This window comes from Lingula anatina, chromosome 5, assembly GCF_051362555.1.
Source record: "Lingula anatina isolate TDL-2025a chromosome 5, LinAna3.0, whole genome shotgun sequence".
NCBI classification, from domain to species: Eukaryota; Metazoa; Brachiopoda; class Lingulata; order Lingulida; family Lingulidae; genus Lingula; species Lingula anatina.
The window spans coordinates 20223271-20246101 of NC_141771.1; the positions used below are offsets into that span (position 1 = coordinate 20223271).

Below are 22831 nucleotides of genomic sequence, written 5' to 3' on the forward strand. Positions count from 1 at the left end.
ACACACACACAAACACACACGCACACTGAAGGCTGGTTTTGTTATATTGAAGACTAAACGGAAAGCTAATATAATAAAAACCTAATGGAAGGGTCAAATATGTACATCTGTACATTAAAGGCATACACTCTGTACATACACTTTTATGGGAATTAATAATTATAATAATTATGATAATAAATTTCATAGAAATCACAACACATTTTACCCAACCTAAGGTATATCCTTTCAAGAACTGCTGAGAATACCATTGCATTTCTGAACGGTGTTTGAGCGTACCGAGTAAAAAATTCAAGCTGTGTCTTCGTCATTGTGCCGTAGGTATTGTTGGGCCCTTTCCACCCTTTGGTCACCTTCTTAGCAAAACCTTGGTCCGACCAGTGAAAACACCCCTTGATTTATCCGAGCGTGTTCCATTACAGCTCATTGGGTACCACAGAGGCGATGTCTAGCCGACGTTGCTCTCACCGATGCGCTCCTATGTGGACGACCTGTTCAGCGGCTGGGGCGACGAGCCCAAGGCAGAGGGGAGAGGAGACGATCAAGAAAAGAAGATGGAGGAGACTTAGGCGGAAAATGGAGTAAAAGGTGCCACGTTTTAAAGCATAAATTGAGCCACATACACATGCTCTCTCTCTCTCTCTCTCTCTCACACACATTCACACACACACACACACACAAACACACACCCTACGGCGATACAAACATGCAAGTACATTGTACACACACATACTCACACACACTAACACACACACACACACACACACAGGCCTATGTAAAAGATAGTTTGTGTAATGAATATCATTGCACAAAATGCGATCAAAAGGCACCATAAAAATTAATGGGTCTCGTGGCGCTGTTTTAACAGGCTGGCGACTGCGAAAAGGCCGGACACTTGCCATCCCTTGTCCCCACTGCTTCAAAGATGGAGCTTTGACAATTTTGTAAGAGTGGGTCAACATGATTCTTCAAGCTATCGAAACCCAATGCAAAGAAAGACTTTATATATACATGTATACCAAATATTCTGAATAATCTCTGCCATCTAAGGACAATCCGACTGTGGAACATCGTGGCTGTGAGAATACTGTCGGATCAAGACAGGCGTGTACGAGAAGCTTTTTATCGCTTTAGTTTGATAACCGCACATTCATTTGAAACATAAACTAAGCATGGTTTCTATATTTTGATGTTGTTTTCATTATCAGTTGTATGTCAATGCATTTACGTCATTCAAATTCTATTAGTTTCTTTAGTAAAATATTTGTGTTATCTTAAACCACGTGGCAGGAGGATTAATATCTACACTAGCAGAGCAACAACAACAACAAAAGAAAAAAAATGAAATCCATCAAACTTCTGATAAAGTGAATCAGATGTCACGAATAATTTATTTTCAGTATGTATTTAAAAGGCGTGGGTTAAATTCCACAGTCCATAGACATTTCTTTCATTACAATTAATTGTATTCGTATAAATAGGCGGCATTCAATAAAAGAATAGGTGCAGTTAATACATGGATGTGCTAAAAGTGATCCAAACAACCAAGACATTGGAAGTTTTTAGGGATTTTATTCACTGTATGATCATCTACACGTGTGCAAGCGATATTCTGACATGTTTCAAATATCCACTCGTCATGCCATCGGAAGACGCTTAATATCAATTAAGCTGGGATGATTATTTGGTTACCGGAAGCGCTTGCTACAATCCCGCGTTCCAAAAGATAGATAACGACAGGTTGAAGGTCGCTTAGACCTTCCACTGCTAAAATCCCCGGATTCTGAAAGAAATGTGAGAAACGACAGTGTTAGGTATAGATGACAGGTGGTAGTATTTGTCGAATGGCAGCTACTTGTGATGCTCCGCCTTCTTGGATTCACTGAATGACACAGTAATTGAATAACAACTGATATGAAATGACACATTAATGTATTCAAATGTATGCGTGTGTGTGTGTTTTTTTTTTTTTTTTTTTGAAGTAATACCACTCAATTCTTGGATGCATAAAAGTGAAACAAGCTATAAAAATCGACTCTAAGAACATAACTTGATTTAAAAGAAGACTTATTTAAAGTCAATATTTCAAGATCAAGTACTTATGTGCATGGCATATTAACGTTATAGCTCATGTACCTGGTATTGGATAATGATCACAACCACAGAGAAATGATTTTGTATATCAGCTCTAAGTGCGTCCATATCCGGTGTAGAATACACAGTTCTGCCTGTAAGATAAATAACAGTGACAGTGAACCAACAATTAGGTGTAGAATACACAGTTCTGCCTGTAAGATAAATAACAGTGACAGTAAACCAACAATTAGGTGTAGAATACACAGTTCTGCCTGTAAGATAAATAACAGTTACAGTTAACCAACAATTAGGTGTAGAATACACAGTTCTGCCGGTAAGATAAATAACAGTTACAGTAAACCAACAATTAGGTGTAGAATACACAGTTCTGCCTGTAAGATAAATAACAGTGACAGTAAACCAACAATTGAAGAATGACTCGTTTATCGATAACCTCCCACTGGTCGTCAAACGATATCCCTTCCAATTTAATTTTTCAAGGCATACTACCCGCGTTTAATTTTTTAGCGTTTGTCTGTATATTCTACAAAGCTATTTTTTCTTAAAAAGATATAACCTCTTAAACAAAAGTACTTGATGTCCAACAAACAGACGAAAAAAATCTCTTACCAAGTGAACAGAAAGCTACCAGGAAAAGTAAGACATACACCGCCTTCATGTTGGAATATCTGTAAGATAATAATAATAATAATTTTGGACCATTATTTTGGGAAGTAGTAATAATGTTACTAATCCTTTAATACTTATAGTTGTTTTCAGTAGTTCTTGAAAAAATCACAAGTTAACTTTTAAACTTAACCTGAAGTCAGTTTTGTTAAAAACATCAGAAGACTTCTACCAAGCAGTGTAATTTTTTTGTGTTATAGTGTGTGGATTCATGTCTGCGTGAATGCGTTATATACATTATGTTATACCTAATACTAAATTGCATTTTCATTTATTTGCTGTATCATCTATTTGATGAGGAATAAAAAATTACCGTATATAAAAGAGTACACAAAGACTGATACTTTAACACAATCGAAACCATTTATATACATGCAGTAAGGCCACACTTTTTTATTTTTATACCGCGCACCGATTTTCGTCCGTTCTCCAAAAAAAAAAAAAAAAAAAATCCCCCCCCCCCCCCCCACACACACAAACACACACACACAAGGAAGGCGGTTGTCGCAAACATAGTTATTGAATTTGCCGGAAAATGCAATCGGCAATTCTCGGCTAATTCCGCAAGCTCCATACTGTCATTGACGACTGCGGAGACATCCGAGTAGTTCCGAGTGCGGAAAATGAGCTTACTGCGCATGCGTATTATCACCACGTGGAAATATGGCCGTTTTGCCGTCAACTTCATCTCTAGCATTAATTTCAAAATACACGACAATTAAAGTCATAAAGAGAACGGGGGCCGTCGTTTTGGATTGGTTTGCCATTGATACTGGACATGAAGATATCACCCTTTTACAATTATACGAAAGGCTGGCCGCGGCCAGCGATCATCGCCCGGAAAATTTCAGTGACATTCTGTCCAAAGCAGCACATAGACCCTACCAGGTTTTTTTGTAGCGAAAAAAGGGTCGACAAGAGCGTCGTGGTATTTGGTGGACTGAAGGTCGGACAGGCCACCCGATAGTTGGCTGCTACGTGTGAGTCGAAGTAGACAAAATGGCATCGACCGAAATTACCTTAGTAGTAGGAAGCATAGGCCTATCTTTGCTTCATTTTTTTAACAATTCTATGAAGTGTTTACAATGCTTTAATTTTCTGAGAGTACAAATAAAGACATTTATTTGATATTTGTTTTATTGATTGCTATACCAACAGAATGCATGAAATAACCTTAAATAGATTTGGTAATATGCAGCACATATATTCATGACTTTTTACCTTTCTACGAAGTAGGCCCTATTCACAATGCTTTAATATTTTGGTAGCATGGATAAAGACATGTTGTTAGTTTGATACGTGTTTCTGTGGTAAATTAGTGTTTCCAGCTGTGTACTGAAAACATAACTTTTCTTAAGCAGTTTTTTTTTTTTTTTTTTGACTTTTTTTTTTTTCGCCCGCTCGCACCGACTTTGGGGTCCCCAGAGGATGTCATCCATAAAAATAAAAAAAGTGTGGCCTAACAAGTTTTTTAACCATGGTATTTCTACTATCCAATGCTGGCGAGAAGGTTACGATCTATAGAGCCAATTACCACTTCTTAAGGTGACGACTTTTTATCTACCTCAATTTGAGGTATGCCTGTGGTACGTATGATGAAGAGTAAGATCTTGCAATGAAGTAACAACCTAGTCGGAACCTAAACTATAACATCATGATCACAAACTTACCGTCGTTCCTTGTCTCTTTGAAAGTGAACTGCGCGCTTGGACAGGTGTCACTGACAAAAAAAAACCTAGATGCATGCTTATATGTGGATTGCGTCTCTTGAAGATAAATTATCATGAAAAACTGTAAACCTCAGACTAATTTTTGCGGCTGTCTGGAGCATCAAGGTGTTATTTATTAGTTACTTGTACCGGGTACCTATTGTAAACTCACAGAACCACTTTCATTAATCAATAGCTGTAGAAAAATCGACTCACATTTACTAGTCAATATTTCATCTGCTGACAGTCAGACTTCATCAGGGAAGTGAGGGCTGTGATATGTATTACGACCCATCACCCCTCAGGTGTGCTGGTTAAGTCAAGTGCCACCCCTTCTTCTGCTGGCACCTCAATGCTGAGGAATACAAGATAGAGTAACATATATTAACTGTTAATTGACAGAACTATTTTACAATTGCAAAATGCAAAATTATTTCTAAGAAATTCATCGTATTAGCTGGGTCGGTCCAACTCTGAAGGGGATTTTCGCCAAAGTGCAATCAATGAAATCAGCTTAGTTTTCTGACACGTCTCCTCGAGCAGCTAGCCGGTAATTAACCACAGTGTGTTGATTAAGCTTATCCCACTGATTGCACTTTAGCGAGAACTCCTCGCAAAGTTGGACCGACCCAGCTAATACGGTGTGTGAATCTGAATGCGGCCAGAGCCCTAACTCGCAACCAGGCTCGGGTCAGGTAGTGCCACTGAATAACGTCACGTACTCCCCTAATACCCAGTTGCTTAGATTCAATTTCTATTTAGGGATTTCTATTTAGTGAATTAAATAATTGATAGTTTCAGGTCACTAAATTATTAGTTTATTCATCTCTTACTTAAGAGGCGTTTTTGCCTACAGCTATTTACAAACGTTTAAAATGTTACATGTTAAATGTTTATAAAATCAGATAGAAAAAAACTACCAAATGTAGAGATCACGTAGGCCTTAAACAAAATACATATGTCTCTTACCTAAGTCACAAATGAATTTCGATTAAATTGTTTTTTCTCCTTGTGAACATACGGATATTATGAGAAGTTTTCAATTCTGCATCTGCTGGGCGTTCCTCTAGCACCCGTGACTCGCCAAATGTAATTTTTAAGAAAATCGAAAGCTTTTATCAGGAGGTTGTCCATATTAACGAACTTTTACAGGTGTATTATAGAAAGTATTTTAACTAATGCGTTAATTGTACTGGTGTGGGCAGGCACATGTAGAGGAAAAACAAACGGAAAAAGTTAATTTCGTCAACAAGTGATATAATTGGGACAGATTTTACTCCTGTTGAATCAAGTAATTTGAGAGGGTAGCAACTGAAACTGTCTATCATTAGTAACAGTTTCCATTGTGCTCAAAACCATGTAAATTTTGAACAAGCAACTATGAAGGGTAGTAAACAGTTTTTATAAAGCTTTTATCCTTCAGTCCTATTCTTTAAAAATACAGTTTAAACTTGTTTTTTTTTTATGCAACATTAACGTTTTAATACGCTTTCAAGGGTCAATTTATTCCCGGTATTATATTTTTAAAATATTTATTGGCTAAATTAAGCTTAATATAATCTTAGCTTGTCCCCCCCCAAGACCATTGTCAAAACGATTTATGTACGCTCAACCTGTGTAATGATTAACTTGGAAATATTGTATGCTACGCAGAATTTCCCTACTTCTAATGCTTTACTCGTGATCTCCGATTTTTGGCATGACAAAATAGCGAACATATGGATCAAAAAAGACCTTCACGTGACTGCTCTTTTGAAAGCATCCAATACTTCAGACTGACAATTTCGTTTTAGTATCAACTAAAAAGAGTTGTTTAATGTACCCATTGCTTGTTAACGTTTCTGGACAACGACAATGAAAACATTAAAAATTATACATTATTTAACTTTATACATAATACATTAATATAACATTATACATTGCTATGTTTATTATTTCAAATTCCTAATATAACCACAGTCGGGTAAGGAAACCACAGCATTTACATTTTCTGGAGAGCAATTAAGTGCACCATGTGCACACCTCCGCACAAATTTATGTAACGCATAACCATGAAATTAGGAAAAAAGACTTCTCAGTAGTTCTACATAGTAGCAGTAGAGAAGTTCTTGAAGGCGTACTTTTAAGAAAAAATGTGTAATTTGGTTAAATAAGGAAAGGCAAATTCTTAATACTAAGAATTAAGAACACAGAGATATGGGGCTATATTTTTAACATCTTGCTGTACTAAATGAGTCTTTTCTCCCATTTTTTAAACGTACGTATGAACCAAGCATCGATGGAGCGTGTATAACCTCAAACAGTAGGCTTTCTGTTACTTTTATTGTAATTATGAAGACGGTACCAGGGAGCGGGATATTTGAGGCGTTTGTACGTGAGACGAGGGACGTGGCTTCTGTCTCCACAGAGAGCCAATACACTGTTATCACACCAATTATACGACTCAGTGTCTATGACAACAACTGTTGCTGTACAGAGGACAGTCGCATAAAGAAATACTGTCATTGTAAGGTGACACGAAGACAACTTCGCAGAAAGGTCGCCCCGAAAGATTATTAACAAAATTAAGGAGCGGTTGCATTTAAATCTTACACTGTTCACAGATTGTTACGGGTAGAGGTTAGAGAGTCAGGCGACATGAGCCAAATGAAACAAATTGAAAATGTGTTGTTATGTGTTCAGCTCAAGATTGTCAGCAAAGCGGTCCTGGACCTCCTTTGGATTACACTTTTTAACATTTAAAAATTATGCACACTGGAGTATCTCATCATTCGGACAGAAAACTTCAAATATCAGGACTGAAGGAGACAGGGGTTATTCCGCATTTGAACTCGCAGATTTATCATTCTGTTTTTATTTTCTCAATGAATTTGCATCAGGTATGTCTATGGTATTAATGAGAAATCTGGTAACATTTCAGGGAATTTCTTAAAAATATGGTAGAATTTCCCTGAAATTTTAATTTTAAGGTGTCTATGTCGCCGAGAACCATTTAGCAAATCATAGGCAATACATTTTAAAATTGGTGGTCAGTCTATAAATTTATTATTTTAAAAATTGGTGGTCAGTCTATAAAATGTATTATTTTCATTCATTAAAAGAAGAAAATATACGGACGAGCCAAATTTTAAAGAATAGTTACATAAAATCAAAATGGACATACAAAGTAGTACAGTAAAAAATGAAAGATAAAGGTAACATACAACTTTACAACCTAGCATCCCCTCCGGCGTGCATATTTGGTGATTTCTTTCACAACCTCATTCCATGATGAAGTCTGACTGCAAGCAGACGATATTCGGTGGTAAGACCAGACAAATATATGTAGTTATAGACAAAAGAATCTTCACAAGTCTGTTAAAAGTATATTTTGAAGGCATTTTCAAGCCTTCCGTAATTTCCTTAAAGCTTAGGTATGTATGAGGGAAACATATACTGTCAATAATACGATAGCGGTGGCCTAGTGCCAAACGTCGTTGATCGCCAACCACGGTGGAATGAGTTTGATTCCAAGTAAGTCACTTTTCTTTCTTGTATTTTTTAAATTTTATCGTTATAGATATAGATTAACATAAAATGATTGTTGATAATTTTTTTAAGCACCAGTAAGCAGGGTATAGAGGTTGGTTTATATTTTTTATTGTTAAAGCTTGGACATGTCAACGTTGAAGTTCAACATTGTTTCAACATTGGAACAGCATAATTTGCCCGCTGGGTGCGGTACTCGCTGTCCATCTTCGGGCAGCAGGTAGCATTGAATGTCATGCTTCTTCCAAGAGTCAGCACACGTAGGCCTTTTAGAAGAGTTTACAACTCTGCTAAAATTGTGTTACAGCTTGCATGCACGCACACACACACACACACACACACACACACACACACAGTGAAGGCTGAGATTGTTATCTTGAAAACTATATGGAAAAGCAATGGTCTTTGTGGTTAGTTCATTCGTGTATCCAAAAGCTCCAGCTTGTAAATGAAGAATTTTTTCGATTTTTATTAATGCCCGGCTTAATCTACTCTTATTTGCCTTGAACTCTTTTTCATTCACCTCTCTTGTTTATTTATTCATTTATTTTATATATTTATTTCTTAATTACTTATCTATTTGCCACTGTGAAAATTTTTCAGGTACAATCTCTGTTCATATGGGAAATGTACCACAGGCTGTTATGTTTTGATTTTGATGCTGTCTCAACCATGATTGTGACGGACTCCACAGAAATCACACAATTGTGTTAGTGAAGACAGAGCTTGAGACGGGGCTGGGATATAGATGCTCTTAAAGTAAAGAAGTAATGGGTAGTGCTGGCAAGCTATTTTAGTTTAAGAGTTAATGTCGTGAATCTAACACAGGGTAAAGGCCTCTCATATACGATAAATGATTCGCAACCCTCTCTTTCAAGACTAGTTGCGCGGGTGATTTTTAAATTAAAATATTAAAATATTAAAATACAAACTATGCACATATCCTGGCATAAGGGCACAACTGCTTAATTCTCCACCTTCAAAATTTGCGCTCACGTACTTGTCACAATAATGATAAAGGCCTCCAACAAGCTGTACACGGATACAAGCCGTGCTCACTGCGGTACAAGCTGTCCATCCTATAGGGCAGGTCGCGTTGAATGCCATGCTTTTTCCTCGAGAATCGGGACCACCTTTCGAGTTTTTTCCCTTCCGTCCTAGGTGTTGTTATTTGTTATGTTGTTATTTGTCTTTTTTATCTTTTTTAAATTGGTTAGATTTTCTCTATAATGTGTCCATGTGAAGCGATGAAGCGATGAAGCGTATCCTTGCGTATATTATTACCACTATTTTTTTACGTTGTTCCCAGTGGTAATAAATGTATATACAATTGATCAACACAAGTCCAGAGTCCGGTTAAATATGGTGCTTTATTATTTCCTGTAAAATGATTTCTTTACACATGTATTCTGGAAGGATCTAGAACACGGTGATAAGGCAAAACTGTGTATTTCTCTGATTTAACCTGTCTTCTGTGCTTCTTGAATAGATGTGAGAAAGAGGATGTATCTCTACTGATGTTACTGCTATTACTGTTCAGTGGCTAGTAGGAATAGTGCGCACAAAGACTTCCGACCAAAGATACATAACATTTTACTGAAACTTTACAACTGAAACTTTACAACTGAGGTCATATTTTCCATACAATGTGTGTACGCCACGAAACGGTCAAAATACAGAAATAAGAATCAAGTTGGCCATATGCAACGCCAGCGCCAAGCTAGAACACGTGCACCGCTCTGTACCCGTTCAATGCCCCTTGCAGTAAAATCGTTGGGACTGCATACAAACAATGCGAATGCTCATTCCATGGCAATAAATAAAAAGCAAAATACATTACAAAAAATATTTCTCTGAGATATTTGTAGGATGTATGAGAAAATTAAATTAAGAAAATTAAATTTCGCTCTGATACTGACGTTCTTAGAGGAATGAAGTAATAAGCCACGGGCAGTGATGACATGTTATTTAAACTTAAAATTAAAGGTCGTCACTTGTTCTGCACGGTAGATAAAATAAAGAAAGTGTTACGATGGACTCAAACACACTGTAACTTTACCTGGGTCGTGGATTGGTCGGTGATTGGCCCGGAAAGGGGGGGGGGGGGTGGCAAAGTGTCACCAGATGTGTCAGGAGAGTTTACGATTCAGCTACAAATTGTGTTACAACACTGAAGGCTGGTTTGTTATAATGAAAACCCAATGGAAAACTAAATTGTTGAAAACTTAATGGGAGAACGCAGTGGTAAATACATTGTATTTTAAGGTGCGGGTTATGTGGTTAATATGGGTGTTAGAGCTAAAAGATCTGCGGGTAGGGTTAGTTAACGTCTGATCCGTTTTTATGGCCTGGTACCTGCTTTTAAATGCAGTGATTCTTTCGATTTTTTGAACATCTTTGCTAAATCTACTCGTACATTACTCTTATTGACCTTACTCTTTTTATCATCCCCATTTTTCGCTTATTTATCTGCAACTGTGCAGAAATTTTAAGTGAACAAACTTTGTTCATAAGAAAAATGTGCCATAGGCTTAGGTGCCTCGTTTATGATGCAGTCTCAACCATGATTGTGACGGACTCCATAAAAATCACCCAATTGTGTTAGTGAAGACAACCTGAGACGGGGCTGGGGTAATAAAGAAGTTCTTCAAGTAATATTTCATATTTCATGGGTAGTGTTGGAAAGCTATTTTAGTGTAAGAGTTAGTGTCGTGAATCTAACATATACTACACGGTATATGAAAAGAAAACCTGATGAAAGCAGTCGGCGACAAAATAACCAGTGTTATGAGGAGAGTGTATGGTGTGTGTGTGTGTGTGGGGGGGGGGGGGGGGGGGGGGGGAGGGGTATGATGAAAGATAAAGGTCTGAGGATATTTTGTGAAACTGAGTTTCGGGTGTGGTTGGGTGTGTGTACTGGTACCCTTCAACATTGACAGGGTAAATTTTTTTATTTACGATAAATGGCTCTCGATCATCTCCTTGAAGGCTTGTCGCCCGGGTGATTACAAGTACGCAAATAACCTGACATAAGGGCACAACTGCTTAATTCTCCCCCTTCATAGAAAATTCGCGCTCCCGTTCTTGTCACAGTAAACGACAAAAGCCTCCAACAAGCTGTTACTGTCCATCTTTGAGTAGGTAGCGTTGAATACCATGCTTCTTCCACGAGGATCGTGACCACCTATCGAGTTCTTTCCCTCCTGTCATGGCGTCCTGAGTCAATGTCACTTGGACTTCGTCCTCTCTGAACAACAAATAATATTCCAGCAGGTAAGAGGATCAAAGACGCCTGGTTGTGTTAGAGATTCTGTGGCAAAGACAACGTTCCTGTAAGAGCCACACGCACAGTCGCTATTCAAAAATATGTCCCTATACCAACTTTATCCGCCCTATCTTGATTCTTGCCTCTTTTCGCCCTACAAAATTAGTTCAAGACAAGTAAAGATAGGCTACAGTGCGCTTGTTCACTTCCGTTTTATTCGTATTTAAAAGTAAACCCATTGAGTAGAATGTTCTGTGCTCTGTAATATTATTGTACAAGGTAATCTCGCTAAAATCTTACATGAATAAGAATTAATATCATTTTAATATTGTAATTACGTATTTTCCTAGTTATTTATCCACTTTATGTAGTTATTAATGTAGTATTTACATGCGTTTATTATGCATAGACATACAAGTAGTATAGATAGCCAACGTTGTTAACACGTAACATCAAATCCCGAGTAAATCATTATTAATGTAAAGAGCGGGGAACAATGTCACGAAGGGGGATACTGAGGGAGAAGTCATACATATAAAGTCTCTGCAATATTATGCGTCTGGGAAGTATTTGAAGTCATACATTTTATATAACAGCTCGTCGAAAAAAGATTGGTATGAATCGGTAGAATTCCAAAATTGATTTCTTATGTTAAAGGTTCCTATATAAATAGGCCTATGTGTTTAATAGATTGAAAAGCTTAACAGAATATCTGCAATTAATTTCATTTGTTGATTTTGGTTATCCTTTTATCTTTTTTAATTTATTAATTCTGTTCTATACTGTGTCTATGTGAAGCGATGAGGCGTACCCTTGCGTATATATTATACATGTCTGCCCACAGACTTTAGGAAAAGTGCGCACAAAGCTTTCCGACCAAAGATACATAACATTTTACTAAATCTCCACAACTGAAGCCGAGGTCATATTTTCCATTCAATGTTTGTACGCCACGAAGTGGTCAAAATACGGAAATAGGAATCTAGTGGGCCATATGCAATATATCCATATTCAATGCCCCTTGCCGTAAAATCTTTGCGGCTGCAAACAAACACAGGTAAATGCTCATTCCATTGACGCACTCAAGCAAACTGTAACTGTACCTGGGTTGCGGATAGGTCGGTGCTTGGCCCGGGGGGGGGGGGGGGTAAGAGTATCAGGAGAATTTATTACTCCGCTAAAAATTGTGTTACAGGATGCACGCACGCACATACACACACACACACACACATACAGTGAAGGCTGATTTTGTTATGTTGAAAACCAAACGGAAAAGCAATTATCTTTGTGGGTAGCTCATTCTTCTGTCCAAAAGCTCCATCTTATAAATGAAGAATTTTTTTCAATTTTTAGTAATGTCTTGGGTAAATCTACTTTTATCGGCCTTGAACTCTTTTTCATCCCCTTCTCTTATTTAGTTATTTATTTATTTTCTCGGGTTATGTGGTTAATATGGGTGTTAGAGCTAAAAGATCTGCTGGTAGGGTAAGTTAACGCCTAATCCGTTTATAAGGCCTGGCAGCTCCTTGTCCTTGATCTTTGTTCATAACAAAATGTGCCACAGGCTGCGGTGTCTCGTTTATGACGCTGTCTCAACCATGATTGTGACGGACTCCACAGAAATCACGCAATTGTGTTAGTGAAGACAACGTGAGACGGGGCTGGGGGAGTAAAGATGTTCTTCAAGTAATATTTCATGGGTAGTGCTGGAAAGCTATTTTAGTGTAAGAGTTAATGTCGTAAATCTGACATATACTACGCGGTATATAATTTGAAAATGTGATGAAAACAACCGTCGACAAAATAACCAGTGTTATAAGAAGAATGTACGGTTTGTGTGTTTGTGTGTGTGTGTGTGTGTGGGGGGGGGGGGGGGGGGTCAAATATGATGACAGATAAAAGTCTGAGGAAATTTGGGGAAGTTGAGCTTCGTGTGTGCTTGAGTGTGTGTACTGATACCCTTCAACGTTTTCAGGGTTACAGCCTTCATATACGATAAATGGCCCTCGACCATCTCCTTCAAGGTTAGTTGCGTGGGTGATTACAATACAAACCATGCAAATAGTATGTGTACCAATGTAGACCCCCCTCCCCCCCCCCTTAGTGATTTTCATTAATTATGTTTTTATGACAGCTTAGGTCTTGAGCTTTTATTTTCTGCTCGTTTGCCATTAAACTGGTGGTGGGTGTGTGTACTACAGCCGTTGCTATGGTAACGCCTGAGATTAAAAATTGAAATTTCTGAGACCAAAAAAATATTAAATAATTCAAATGTAGTAAGTAAATGGAATTCAAAATCATTTCAGATGTATAGTTTAAGAGTTATGCACTAAGGGGGTGGGGGGGGGGAGGGTTTCGGTATTTGGCCCATGGACTAAAATGACCTCACATAAGGGCACAATTGCTTAATTCTCCACCTCCATAAAAATTTGCTCTCCCATACTTGTCACAATAACAAAAAAAGCCTCCAACAAGCTGTACACCGATAAAGCTGTGCTTACTGGGCGCGGTACATCCATCTTAGGCCAGGAAGCGTTGAATGCCATGCTATTTCCAAAAGTCAACACATGTAGGCCTATCAGGAGAGTTCACCACTCCAATAAAATTGTGTTACAGCATGCACGCACGCACGCACACATACACACACACACACACGCACACACACATGCACACACACAAACATACACACACAAACACACACACACGCACACACACATACAGTGAAGGTTGATTTTGTTATCTTGAAAACTATATGGAAAAGCAATGATCCTTGTGTGTAGCTCATTCGTGTATCCAAAAGCTCCATCTTTTAAATGAAGAATTTTTTTTCGATTTTTATTATTTTATTTATTTATTGCTAATCTATCTGCCACTGTGAAAAAATTTCTAGTAAACAATCTCTGTTCATAAGGGAAATGTACTGCAGGCAGTTACGTTTTGATTCATGTCTCTGCAATATCTACTCTTATTGGCCTTGAACTCTTTTTCATCACCCTCTCTTATTTATTTATTTATTTTTTGTTGTTAATCTATCTGCCACCGTGTAAAAAATTCAAGTAAACAATTTCTGTTCATAAGGGAAATGTACTGCAGGCTGTTACGTTTTGATTCATGTCTCTGCAATATCTACTCTTATTGGCCTTGAACTCTTTTTTATCACCCTCTCTTATTTATTTATTTATTTGTTTATTTATTAATTTTTTTGTTGTTAATCTATCTGTCACCGTGTAAAAAATTCAAGTAAACAATTTCTGTTCATAAGGGAAATGTACTGCAGGCTGTTACGTTTTGATTCTGATGCTGTCTCAACCATGATACTGACGGACTCCACAGATATCACCCAATTGTGTTAGTGAAGACAACCTGAGACGGGACGGTGGGGGGGGGGGGGGGGGGGGGGAGGGGGGAGGGGGGGTTAGGATATATGACATATTTGTATAGAAAAATTAAATTTCTCTCGGATACTGATGTTCTTACAGAAATAATGTTATACATGTAAGTCATGGGCGGTGATGACATGCTATTTAAGCTTAAAATTAAAGGTCGTCACTTGTTGCAGATAAAAAAGGAAAGTGTTATGACGGACTCAAGAAGACTGTAACTGTACCTGGGTTGCAGATAAGTCGGTGCTTGGCCCTGGGGGGAGGGGGGAGGTAAAGAGTCAGCACATGTAGGCCTATCAGGAGAGTTTTCCACTCCTCTAAAGTTATGTCACAGCATGCACGCACGCACACAAACAAACACACACAAACACGCACACACACACACACACACACACACACTGAAGGCTGGTTTTGTTCTATTAACAACCAAATGGAAAAGAGCTGAACTTTGTGTGCAGTTTATTCGTCTGACAAGAAGCTCTAGCTTAGAGATGAAGTAATTGTTTCGATTTTTATTCATGTCTCTGCTATATCTACTCTTATTGGCCTTGAACTCTTTTTCATCTGATTTATTTATTTATTTATTGTTAATCTATCTGTCACTGTGAAAAATTTTCAAGTAAACAATCTCTGTTCATAAGGGAAATGTACCGCAGGCTGTTTCGTTTTGATTTTGACGCTGTCTCAACCATGATTGTGACGGACTCCACAGAAATCACCCAACTGTGTTAGTGAAGACAACGTGAGACGGTCGGGAGGGGGGAGGTAAGGATATTCTTAAAGTAATGAAGTAATAATTCATGGGTAGTACTGGCAAGCTATTTTAATTTAAGAGTAAATGTAGTGAAACTTACATATACTGCACAGCAGATTAAAAGAAAATGTGATGAAAGCAGCTTTCGACACAATAACCAGTGTTATGGGTGAGTGTCCGGTGTGTGTGTGTGTGTGTGTGTGTTTGGGGGGGGGGGGGGGGGCAAATAAATTGACAGACAAAGGTTTGAGGAAATTTGGGGGAGTTTAATGTGTGCACTGATACCCTTCAACATTTTCAGGGTAAAACATGTTTTATGTTTTATGACTGATAAACAACCACCTCGACAGATCAAAAGATTCCCAGAGGATCACGGAAAGATAAACGCTCAATATATCAAAGAAGGGCAAGATCCAGAATGAAGTAATGAGATCAAAAACAAAGGTGGAAGACGCTGTAAGCATAGCAGAAACTGCAAAGGGCCTGGCAGGGTATCTGACCAGAATGACCAGCAGGAGGAGAATGCATTATACTGTGTTCTGTAATGTTCCATTCAGGAAGATACAATTTAATTGAAAAGGAACTGAAGCCACAGAGTCACTGACAACATGACAACATGATTATCGACCTATTTATTTCGTTCGAATTTTTACCGTCACAATTATATTCACTTTTAAGAGCTCCATCAGTATTCAGATTTCTGATATATATTTTGCATATATACATTCGTTGAATTATTATTAATTATTATTATTATTATTATTATTAAAAAATCAAATTCACCAGCCTGTCTTCGTTTTGAAAACGACTCAAAAACCAGTTTCTGCAGAAAAAGGGTACGTAATTTTATGAGCGGTTTTGGTCATGGCATACTTTAGTGATTAGGAACTACTGTTCTTATTTCACGGAAAACCAAAGTTATGCCATATAAAGGTCATAAATGAAATTGCGTGCCCTGTTCCAATTATTTCTGCAGTGCCAAAGCGACGTTTAATATGCATGTAAGGGCAGCATCATCTCGGAGCTGCAAGAAACGTGATGCTCGCATGTATCATAGAGACTCATTGTTGATTTGCAACTCTATCTTGTCAGTCACGTTTTGAACATATAAAACACGTCACTGTGCACGTGGAGCCCAGCCCCTCCCCAGGTGAGCCCACGCAGTGGTGGTAACACGGGCATTGCCTTTGTCATTTCCTTTGTCATTTCCTGCACTATCTTGACAGCATGCACCGCCGGCGTGCAGGAACTGATATCTATACCTCTTCACTTTATGACCTCCTCTCTCTTTACAGTAAAGCGCCATTGTTTGGTGGCACGCAACCAAGGAAACAAATCTGCCCTTTTCTCTTCTTTTGTTAATGGTTATATCGTTATGTTTAAAGCTATATAGGATACAAACATCATGTCAGGATACAAAAAATCATGAGAATCTAAATTTGATAAAATTTGCGAGGCCAATTTTTCGTTTAGGGACAACAGAAGTACACAGGGCTTTGCCTTTTAGTTCTATTTTATTTCTTTATTTTTATTTGATCTTTTTATCTGGAAACAAGAACAATTTTATAGATAATAGCACAGGAGTATTCAAAGTTAAAAATATTTTCCGAATGGCTGCTTTGTTAGAAGCTACCATAGTTTAAACTTCGCCAGCATGCACACGTACTGGCAAACATATGCATATGCATATACAGGTGCTCGTATATAAAAGCATTTTGAATACACAACACTTAACTACTATATAATAACTACAAATGTAAGATGGGTATCTTAAGTAAATCTGCTTCACGAAGTAAATATATAGTAGTAGTAATAACAAAGACTGGATGTAGTTTAGTATAGAAAAAAAGCCTTTTATCAGAGGCTTAATTTATTAACGTGCCCAGTGCAGTTGTCATCAGCTACGGCTGTGTTCTTTGCTGCAACAAATATTAGGCAGATTTTATACCTGACATCGGGATCCAACCAGTTTTTGTGACTAAAGTTTATGTTAACTTCTTGCAACTTTGTTAGGCATTCCTTTCAGATATCTCAGTAGTTTTTCTATCGAACTTGGTTTGTTAGAGGTATCGGTACGTTATAAAGGTTTATATTTGTGCAAAATTGCTTACTTTTCGTTTCTTTTTCATCACATTCTTATCTTAATATTATTTCTGTGAAATTGAACACATTCAGATTGCAAACTCCTTCCTTGTTGCTCTTTTCACCGTCTCACGCACTTTAGCAGGTGGGGTAACCAAGCGTTAATCACCAATTTCACAGCTTTGTTCACTGGCGTGAGATAGTGATTGGTTCCCAACGTAACGCCCTACCTACATAAGATATTATCACGAAGATCGGCATGGTTGACGAATATGGTGTGCGCCACAATCTTGAGGCAGCGTTTGGTTTTTTAACCGTTTTGTTTAGCTATAGGAGATACACTATATGTTACGATACACAGACCCGTAGCCAGCAAATTCAAAAGGGGGGTTCTTTTTCTGAAAAAGTGGACCTTTGACAATGAAACTTATGTCTACCTAGATCAAAGTGGACCTTTTCCTGACAAAAGGGGCGGTTCTTTCGAACCCCCCGAACCCCCCCCCCTGGCTACTGGCCTGATACATTAAACGAAGGCATTATATCTGCTTTCTGCTTATAAAATCCGACGTAAATCTTCCAAGAAAATACCCTGGCATCAGATTGCAGTACGTGCTGTTGCGATAAAATAGATATTGTAAACTGTACTTTTTAGGGAGATGTGATTGGAAGTGGTGTATTACAGTTTTCAACCTCCAAAACCGCCGCTGTCACGTCACGGACTTGAGTTAGGAAATTCCCCCTCTCTATATATTGGATGTGGTGGCATTATCGAATGATATGATATTGTATATTTCCGTGCTATTTAAGCGGATTGATAAGGGAAAATCCTACTAGTAACATAAACTGGCATTGAATTGGATATTGCCAAGAAGCTAATATGCTATAGTGTCACAGCTGTATATACAGTAGCTATCAATTAACCCTTTCTTAAAAAACCATGGGAACGTTTTTCTATGCCTTAGAGTTAAAAAAACAGTTATCTCCAATTCCATGTTAACAAATGACCTTTTTGACGCCCTCAGGTGGTAATGATCAAAGTTGCTTACAGGTGTACCAGGGGTGCTCACAAGGTTGTCATAAAATGTGAAGTTGGCAAGTAAAGGCAGGACGGTTACAATATAATTTACGGCAGAGCAAACAATAAGCTGCGGCGCACACCTCATGTCGTGGTTCCCAGCTTGCCGCTGGTGTAATTTTGCCGGGAAGAATCTTATCGATTTATCTCTGCTCTTACAGCAGTAACAGTGTTTTCTGAAGATTTCTGCTGAAACTGGCATGCTTAAGTTTCAACGACAAGCAGGCTTGTCAACGTACGCTATCATTGCATGAGCTCCATAGTAAATGATTCCATTTGAGAGAGCGTAGGAAGGGTCACTACTCCATTGTATGGGCACATTTGGGACGAAGAAAGCCAAAACATCCAGTTTCTCCATGCAAACAATATTTTGAGATAAAGAAGACAAATGATTCACCTCCCAGTCAGAGGACTGCCTGACACTCTCTATACTCCCCCCTCTCCCTCTCTCTCTCTTTCTTTCTGTTTGGGATTAAGAAAGTACCAAGCATGTCTTGTTTACGTTTGAACATCATCTTCACGATTTTTTGTCTTTCTTAATTGCACACTGGGAATCAAGCCATCGATATCATATCTAAATGTTCCTGCATATAATATTATGAGCAAACAGCGATCCACTGTTGCAATATTGATATGGATGACTAGATTTGTGAAAATATAAAAAAAATAAATCAGGAAATTATTTTTCGGTGACTTTTTTTTACTTCAAGCATTTCTACTTACTTTACAAAAACATGTTTGTACAGGATATGAACGTTTGGAAAACAAATTTATTTTGTAAGTAAGAGAACTGGTAATCTTAAAAATGTGTTACGACATACTGATCCATACGGGAAGTAAAAATACAACGCATGCTAATGTAAATGAGTCTTGCCAATAGAGAGACTGCGTGTGGTGGAGTTTGGACTTGGAACTGCTATATAACAATGACAGCCAGAACAATCATTACTTACAACAAGGAAGTGCGCTTTTATGGCGTAGTCACCGGTTCCGTATACAGTGCTGGTATATGTGGATCGTGAGTTGTTTTTACGTAATACCTACGAACGACGTTTTTCAGTTTTACTAAAAAAAGCTCAGTAGTCTATTGAATGCTAATTTGAAGTTACTATTCATCACACCGTATATGAACGGGTTGACGGTGGAACTTACATACAACAGTTCAACTCCGATGTTCCGAAGAACTACAAACACCAAATTGTCCGCCTCAAAGTACTTCTCGCACCAGTGGAGAATCGAATAGGGTGCAAAAAGTATCACCAAAAAGAACCACGTTAATGCAGTCATCTTTAAAACCTTAACTTCCGCATTCTTAACGCTAACAGTTGAAGGAGGGATTCTAAATCTTATTTTTTTCTTGTTCATTTCCATTGGTTTATCACCTTCCAGTGCTGGGATCATTTTACCTTGCGTCCTGTGCGACGCCACTGGAACCCTTGTATCAACATCTTTCTTTACAGTATCCAGTTTCTCCTGTGGTGTGTGGAAGGGCAGATGAACACAAGGCAACCCCGGGTTCCCACAGAAAACCACATCACGAATTTCTGTCGACGGTTTTATGATGTTTGTCAAGAACAAAGGGTTCTCTTTAGTAAGGTTCTTCATGTGTTTGCGCAATGTTGATTTTCCTATCCCTTTCCCTTTGCTGCCACATGGGAGGTAAGGGGACTCGTTTGAGCTCGTGGGACAGCGACAATCTTTATGGAACACTGGCATTATTTTCGGTTGAACTATTGTTGAAAGGCGCCCATCCTTGCGTCGTGCACCCTCACTCTGCCCTGAAGGCCCTGCCTGATCTAGCTCCACTGGCGCCAAAGTTAAATGCGTTTTTTCACTGTTTATTTGAGCTTGGTTAATGTTGCCGCCGTCACCGATTTCAGCACTAACTGCACGCATACTTTTCTTCACCCTCCACAGGACGGCCGTGTAGAAGGCCAGTGGAAGGAGGATACCCACGGGAACGTGGGGGATCACGGCATACCGGTAGAAGTCGGCCACTGTGTGTTTGACATGGCACTCAGTCCCGGGACTCCATGTATTCCAACCCATAAAAGGGAGACTATGTAACAGTACCATGTACAGCCAAATACCTACAGTCACCACAACGATTCTCCGCTTTGTCACGAATGAATGATATCTTTCGTGGTGACAGATTTTAATATATCTTTCCATTGATATAAGCACCTGGATGAAAAGCGAAGTCCCAAAAGTCATTCCGAGTAGCCACATTTTTCCCAGGCAGTAGTACTTGTTGTATAAAAGATGGTGCAGGGACGGTACCATCTCCGTCAAGTAGCCGCACACTATACTGTAAGGCATGCAAACCAGACCTGTCACGAAGTCAGTTAGGGCCAGGGTGAATATAGCAATGTTCACGTTCGTTCTCAGCGCTTTGAATTTGGTGAAAGCTATCAAAACAAGAGAGTTCGACATAATCGTTGTCAGCGAGATTGCACTTTCCACCACGATGAATGGTGTACATGCTATCCTCTGGCAAGTACTGGGAATAGAAACGTTCTCTTGGTAATTATATAACGTTGCATTAGTCTCCATAGTAAATGTTTTTGATTCTTGCTGATGCAGGGTTTCCAGTGCTTCCCGCTGTATTATAAGTTACATTGTACGGTGGACCATTTCTAGATAATGAAAGCTTTTTGAATTTGTTGGATTTGTTTTCTGTTCCTTATCGCAGCTAAATTTGCACCATGTCATCTTTAAAAAATAAATCGCAATCGAGACAGAAGTGAAAAATGTGAGCGTAAATCTACTGTTCTGCTGAAACAAATCCTCTAAGTCAGCCGGAGAGGGAATATCCGTTGTATATATGTCGCCTAGCTGGGTGCCAAACTCAGCTAGGGGATATATCACAGTTGTCTTATATGGAAAATAGCCATTCCTTATATTGCTACCGATCCCCCATCAACTAAGTCATGAATGTGATAATTAAGAGGATCGGAATATACAGCCAAGATTTGTTCACAAAGCCGATTACGCACGGTTCTGTTGTGGTAGCGTGTTTGTTTTGCATCGAACAAATTCCATGTCTGCAATATTCACGCCTCTGTCCACTCCTCTCCCCAAACATGTATACATGAATCTTTAGACAGCTCAAACTATGAATGCCTGCCGGAACGCACCATCAAGTCACACATTATGAGGGAAATCCGGCAAAGCAGGTATGACGCATCGTGTTTGTTGTTTAACCTTTATCTGTAACATCAGACTATCATTGTGTATATCCAAGACAATTCCGTGGAGATATAACTTTTTTTTTCTTCACACAATAAAAACGACAGGAATGGTTCGATAAAAAGGATGATATAGTAGTGGTGACATTCAACAAAATGTGAATAAATGAAATCCATTCCTGAACAACGTGCACATCATAACTGTCAGTGTTATCTTAAAGTTCTCTTCCAGTGCCGACACTGACCACTGACCACCTGTTGTCACCGCGCTCAGCCTTTGGTTGCTTAGAGCATCCGTCAGCTTCAGCTACAGGTATAATGACTGTTTTCATTTTATAGATAATGGTATCTTGTCACGTATTACCATGCAGCGTCCTTTTTATTTCACTGTCCGAAATCAATCGTATTTGTGGTTTGTGTCCACTTCAAATCCTTGCCATTTACGCCTACTTCTGGCTGCCAATCATCAACAAATCCAAACCAACCGGTGTGCTGCCTCTGACACCGCTGACACGCCTCTGCATCAGCATTAATTCCATCATAACCTGTGATGTGAAAGATGATCATAAAAGTTTTCTATTAAATGCAGCTCACATGAAGGGTTAGTTTAATAAAGAGTCATGTTTGTAATGACAACGTGGAATGCAAATGATGCCTCGTTTCTGCACAGGAAGTGTTCCTACCTGTTTGAATATCTGGGAAATAGGAGGTTTAAATTGGTATTTTAGGTAAATATTCGTGAAAATAAATCCGTTTTAAGTGACGTCAGAGAATTATCTTGTCTCGTTATCCCAGTTACAGTTGATATAAGGCAGTTAGAGATGTATAAACAGATGTAATATTATATTAGTCATGATAAGTTAGAGTAGAACAACACAACTCGATATAAATTTTTTTACTGGTGCACTTAACATCAGTGGTTTACGCAACAGCTGTCCCACCCTTGTACATTTTATGATTTGTGACCGACGGTATTCAGACGCTTGGTTATTAATACCAATAATTGAATTAACTGGTTCGTTATCAATATGCCACGTATTAACCGATTGGTACGCTAATGGTTAACGATATGCCACGTGTAAAC

At 38.5% G+C, this 22831-nt stretch overlaps 1 protein-coding gene and 1 long non-coding RNA gene across 2 annotated transcripts; both read right to left on the bottom strand.

Annotated features, from left to right (window-relative positions):
- Nucleotides 1-1351: 1351 nt before the first annotated feature.
- Nucleotides 1352-4529, bottom strand: LOC106157664 (uncharacterized). Its single transcript, XR_001237837.2, has 4 exons — nucleotides 4434-4529; nucleotides 2707-2765; nucleotides 2137-2228; nucleotides 1352-1783 (listed from the first exon to the last, which is right to left on the bottom strand). It is a non-coding gene; the product is annotated as an uncharacterized LOC106157664 (long non-coding RNA).
- A 14734-nt stretch (nucleotides 4530-19263) lies between these two features.
- Nucleotides 19264-22253, bottom strand: LOC147761852 (histamine H1 receptor-like). The gene has a single exon (XM_087012446.1). The coding sequence runs from the start codon at nucleotides 21110-21112 to the stop codon at nucleotides 19625-19627; it is 1488 nt and encodes a 495-aa protein (XP_086868572.1). The 5' UTR covers nucleotides 21113-22253; the 3' UTR covers nucleotides 19264-19624.
- Nucleotides 22254-22831: the final 578 nt, after the last annotated feature.

What these genes read in the sequence shown, in the direction of transcription:
- LOC147761852 (XM_087012446.1), bottom strand. Translation starts at nt 21,112, where the DNA reads ATGGAGACTAATGCAACGTTATATAATTACCAAGAGAACGTTTCTATT.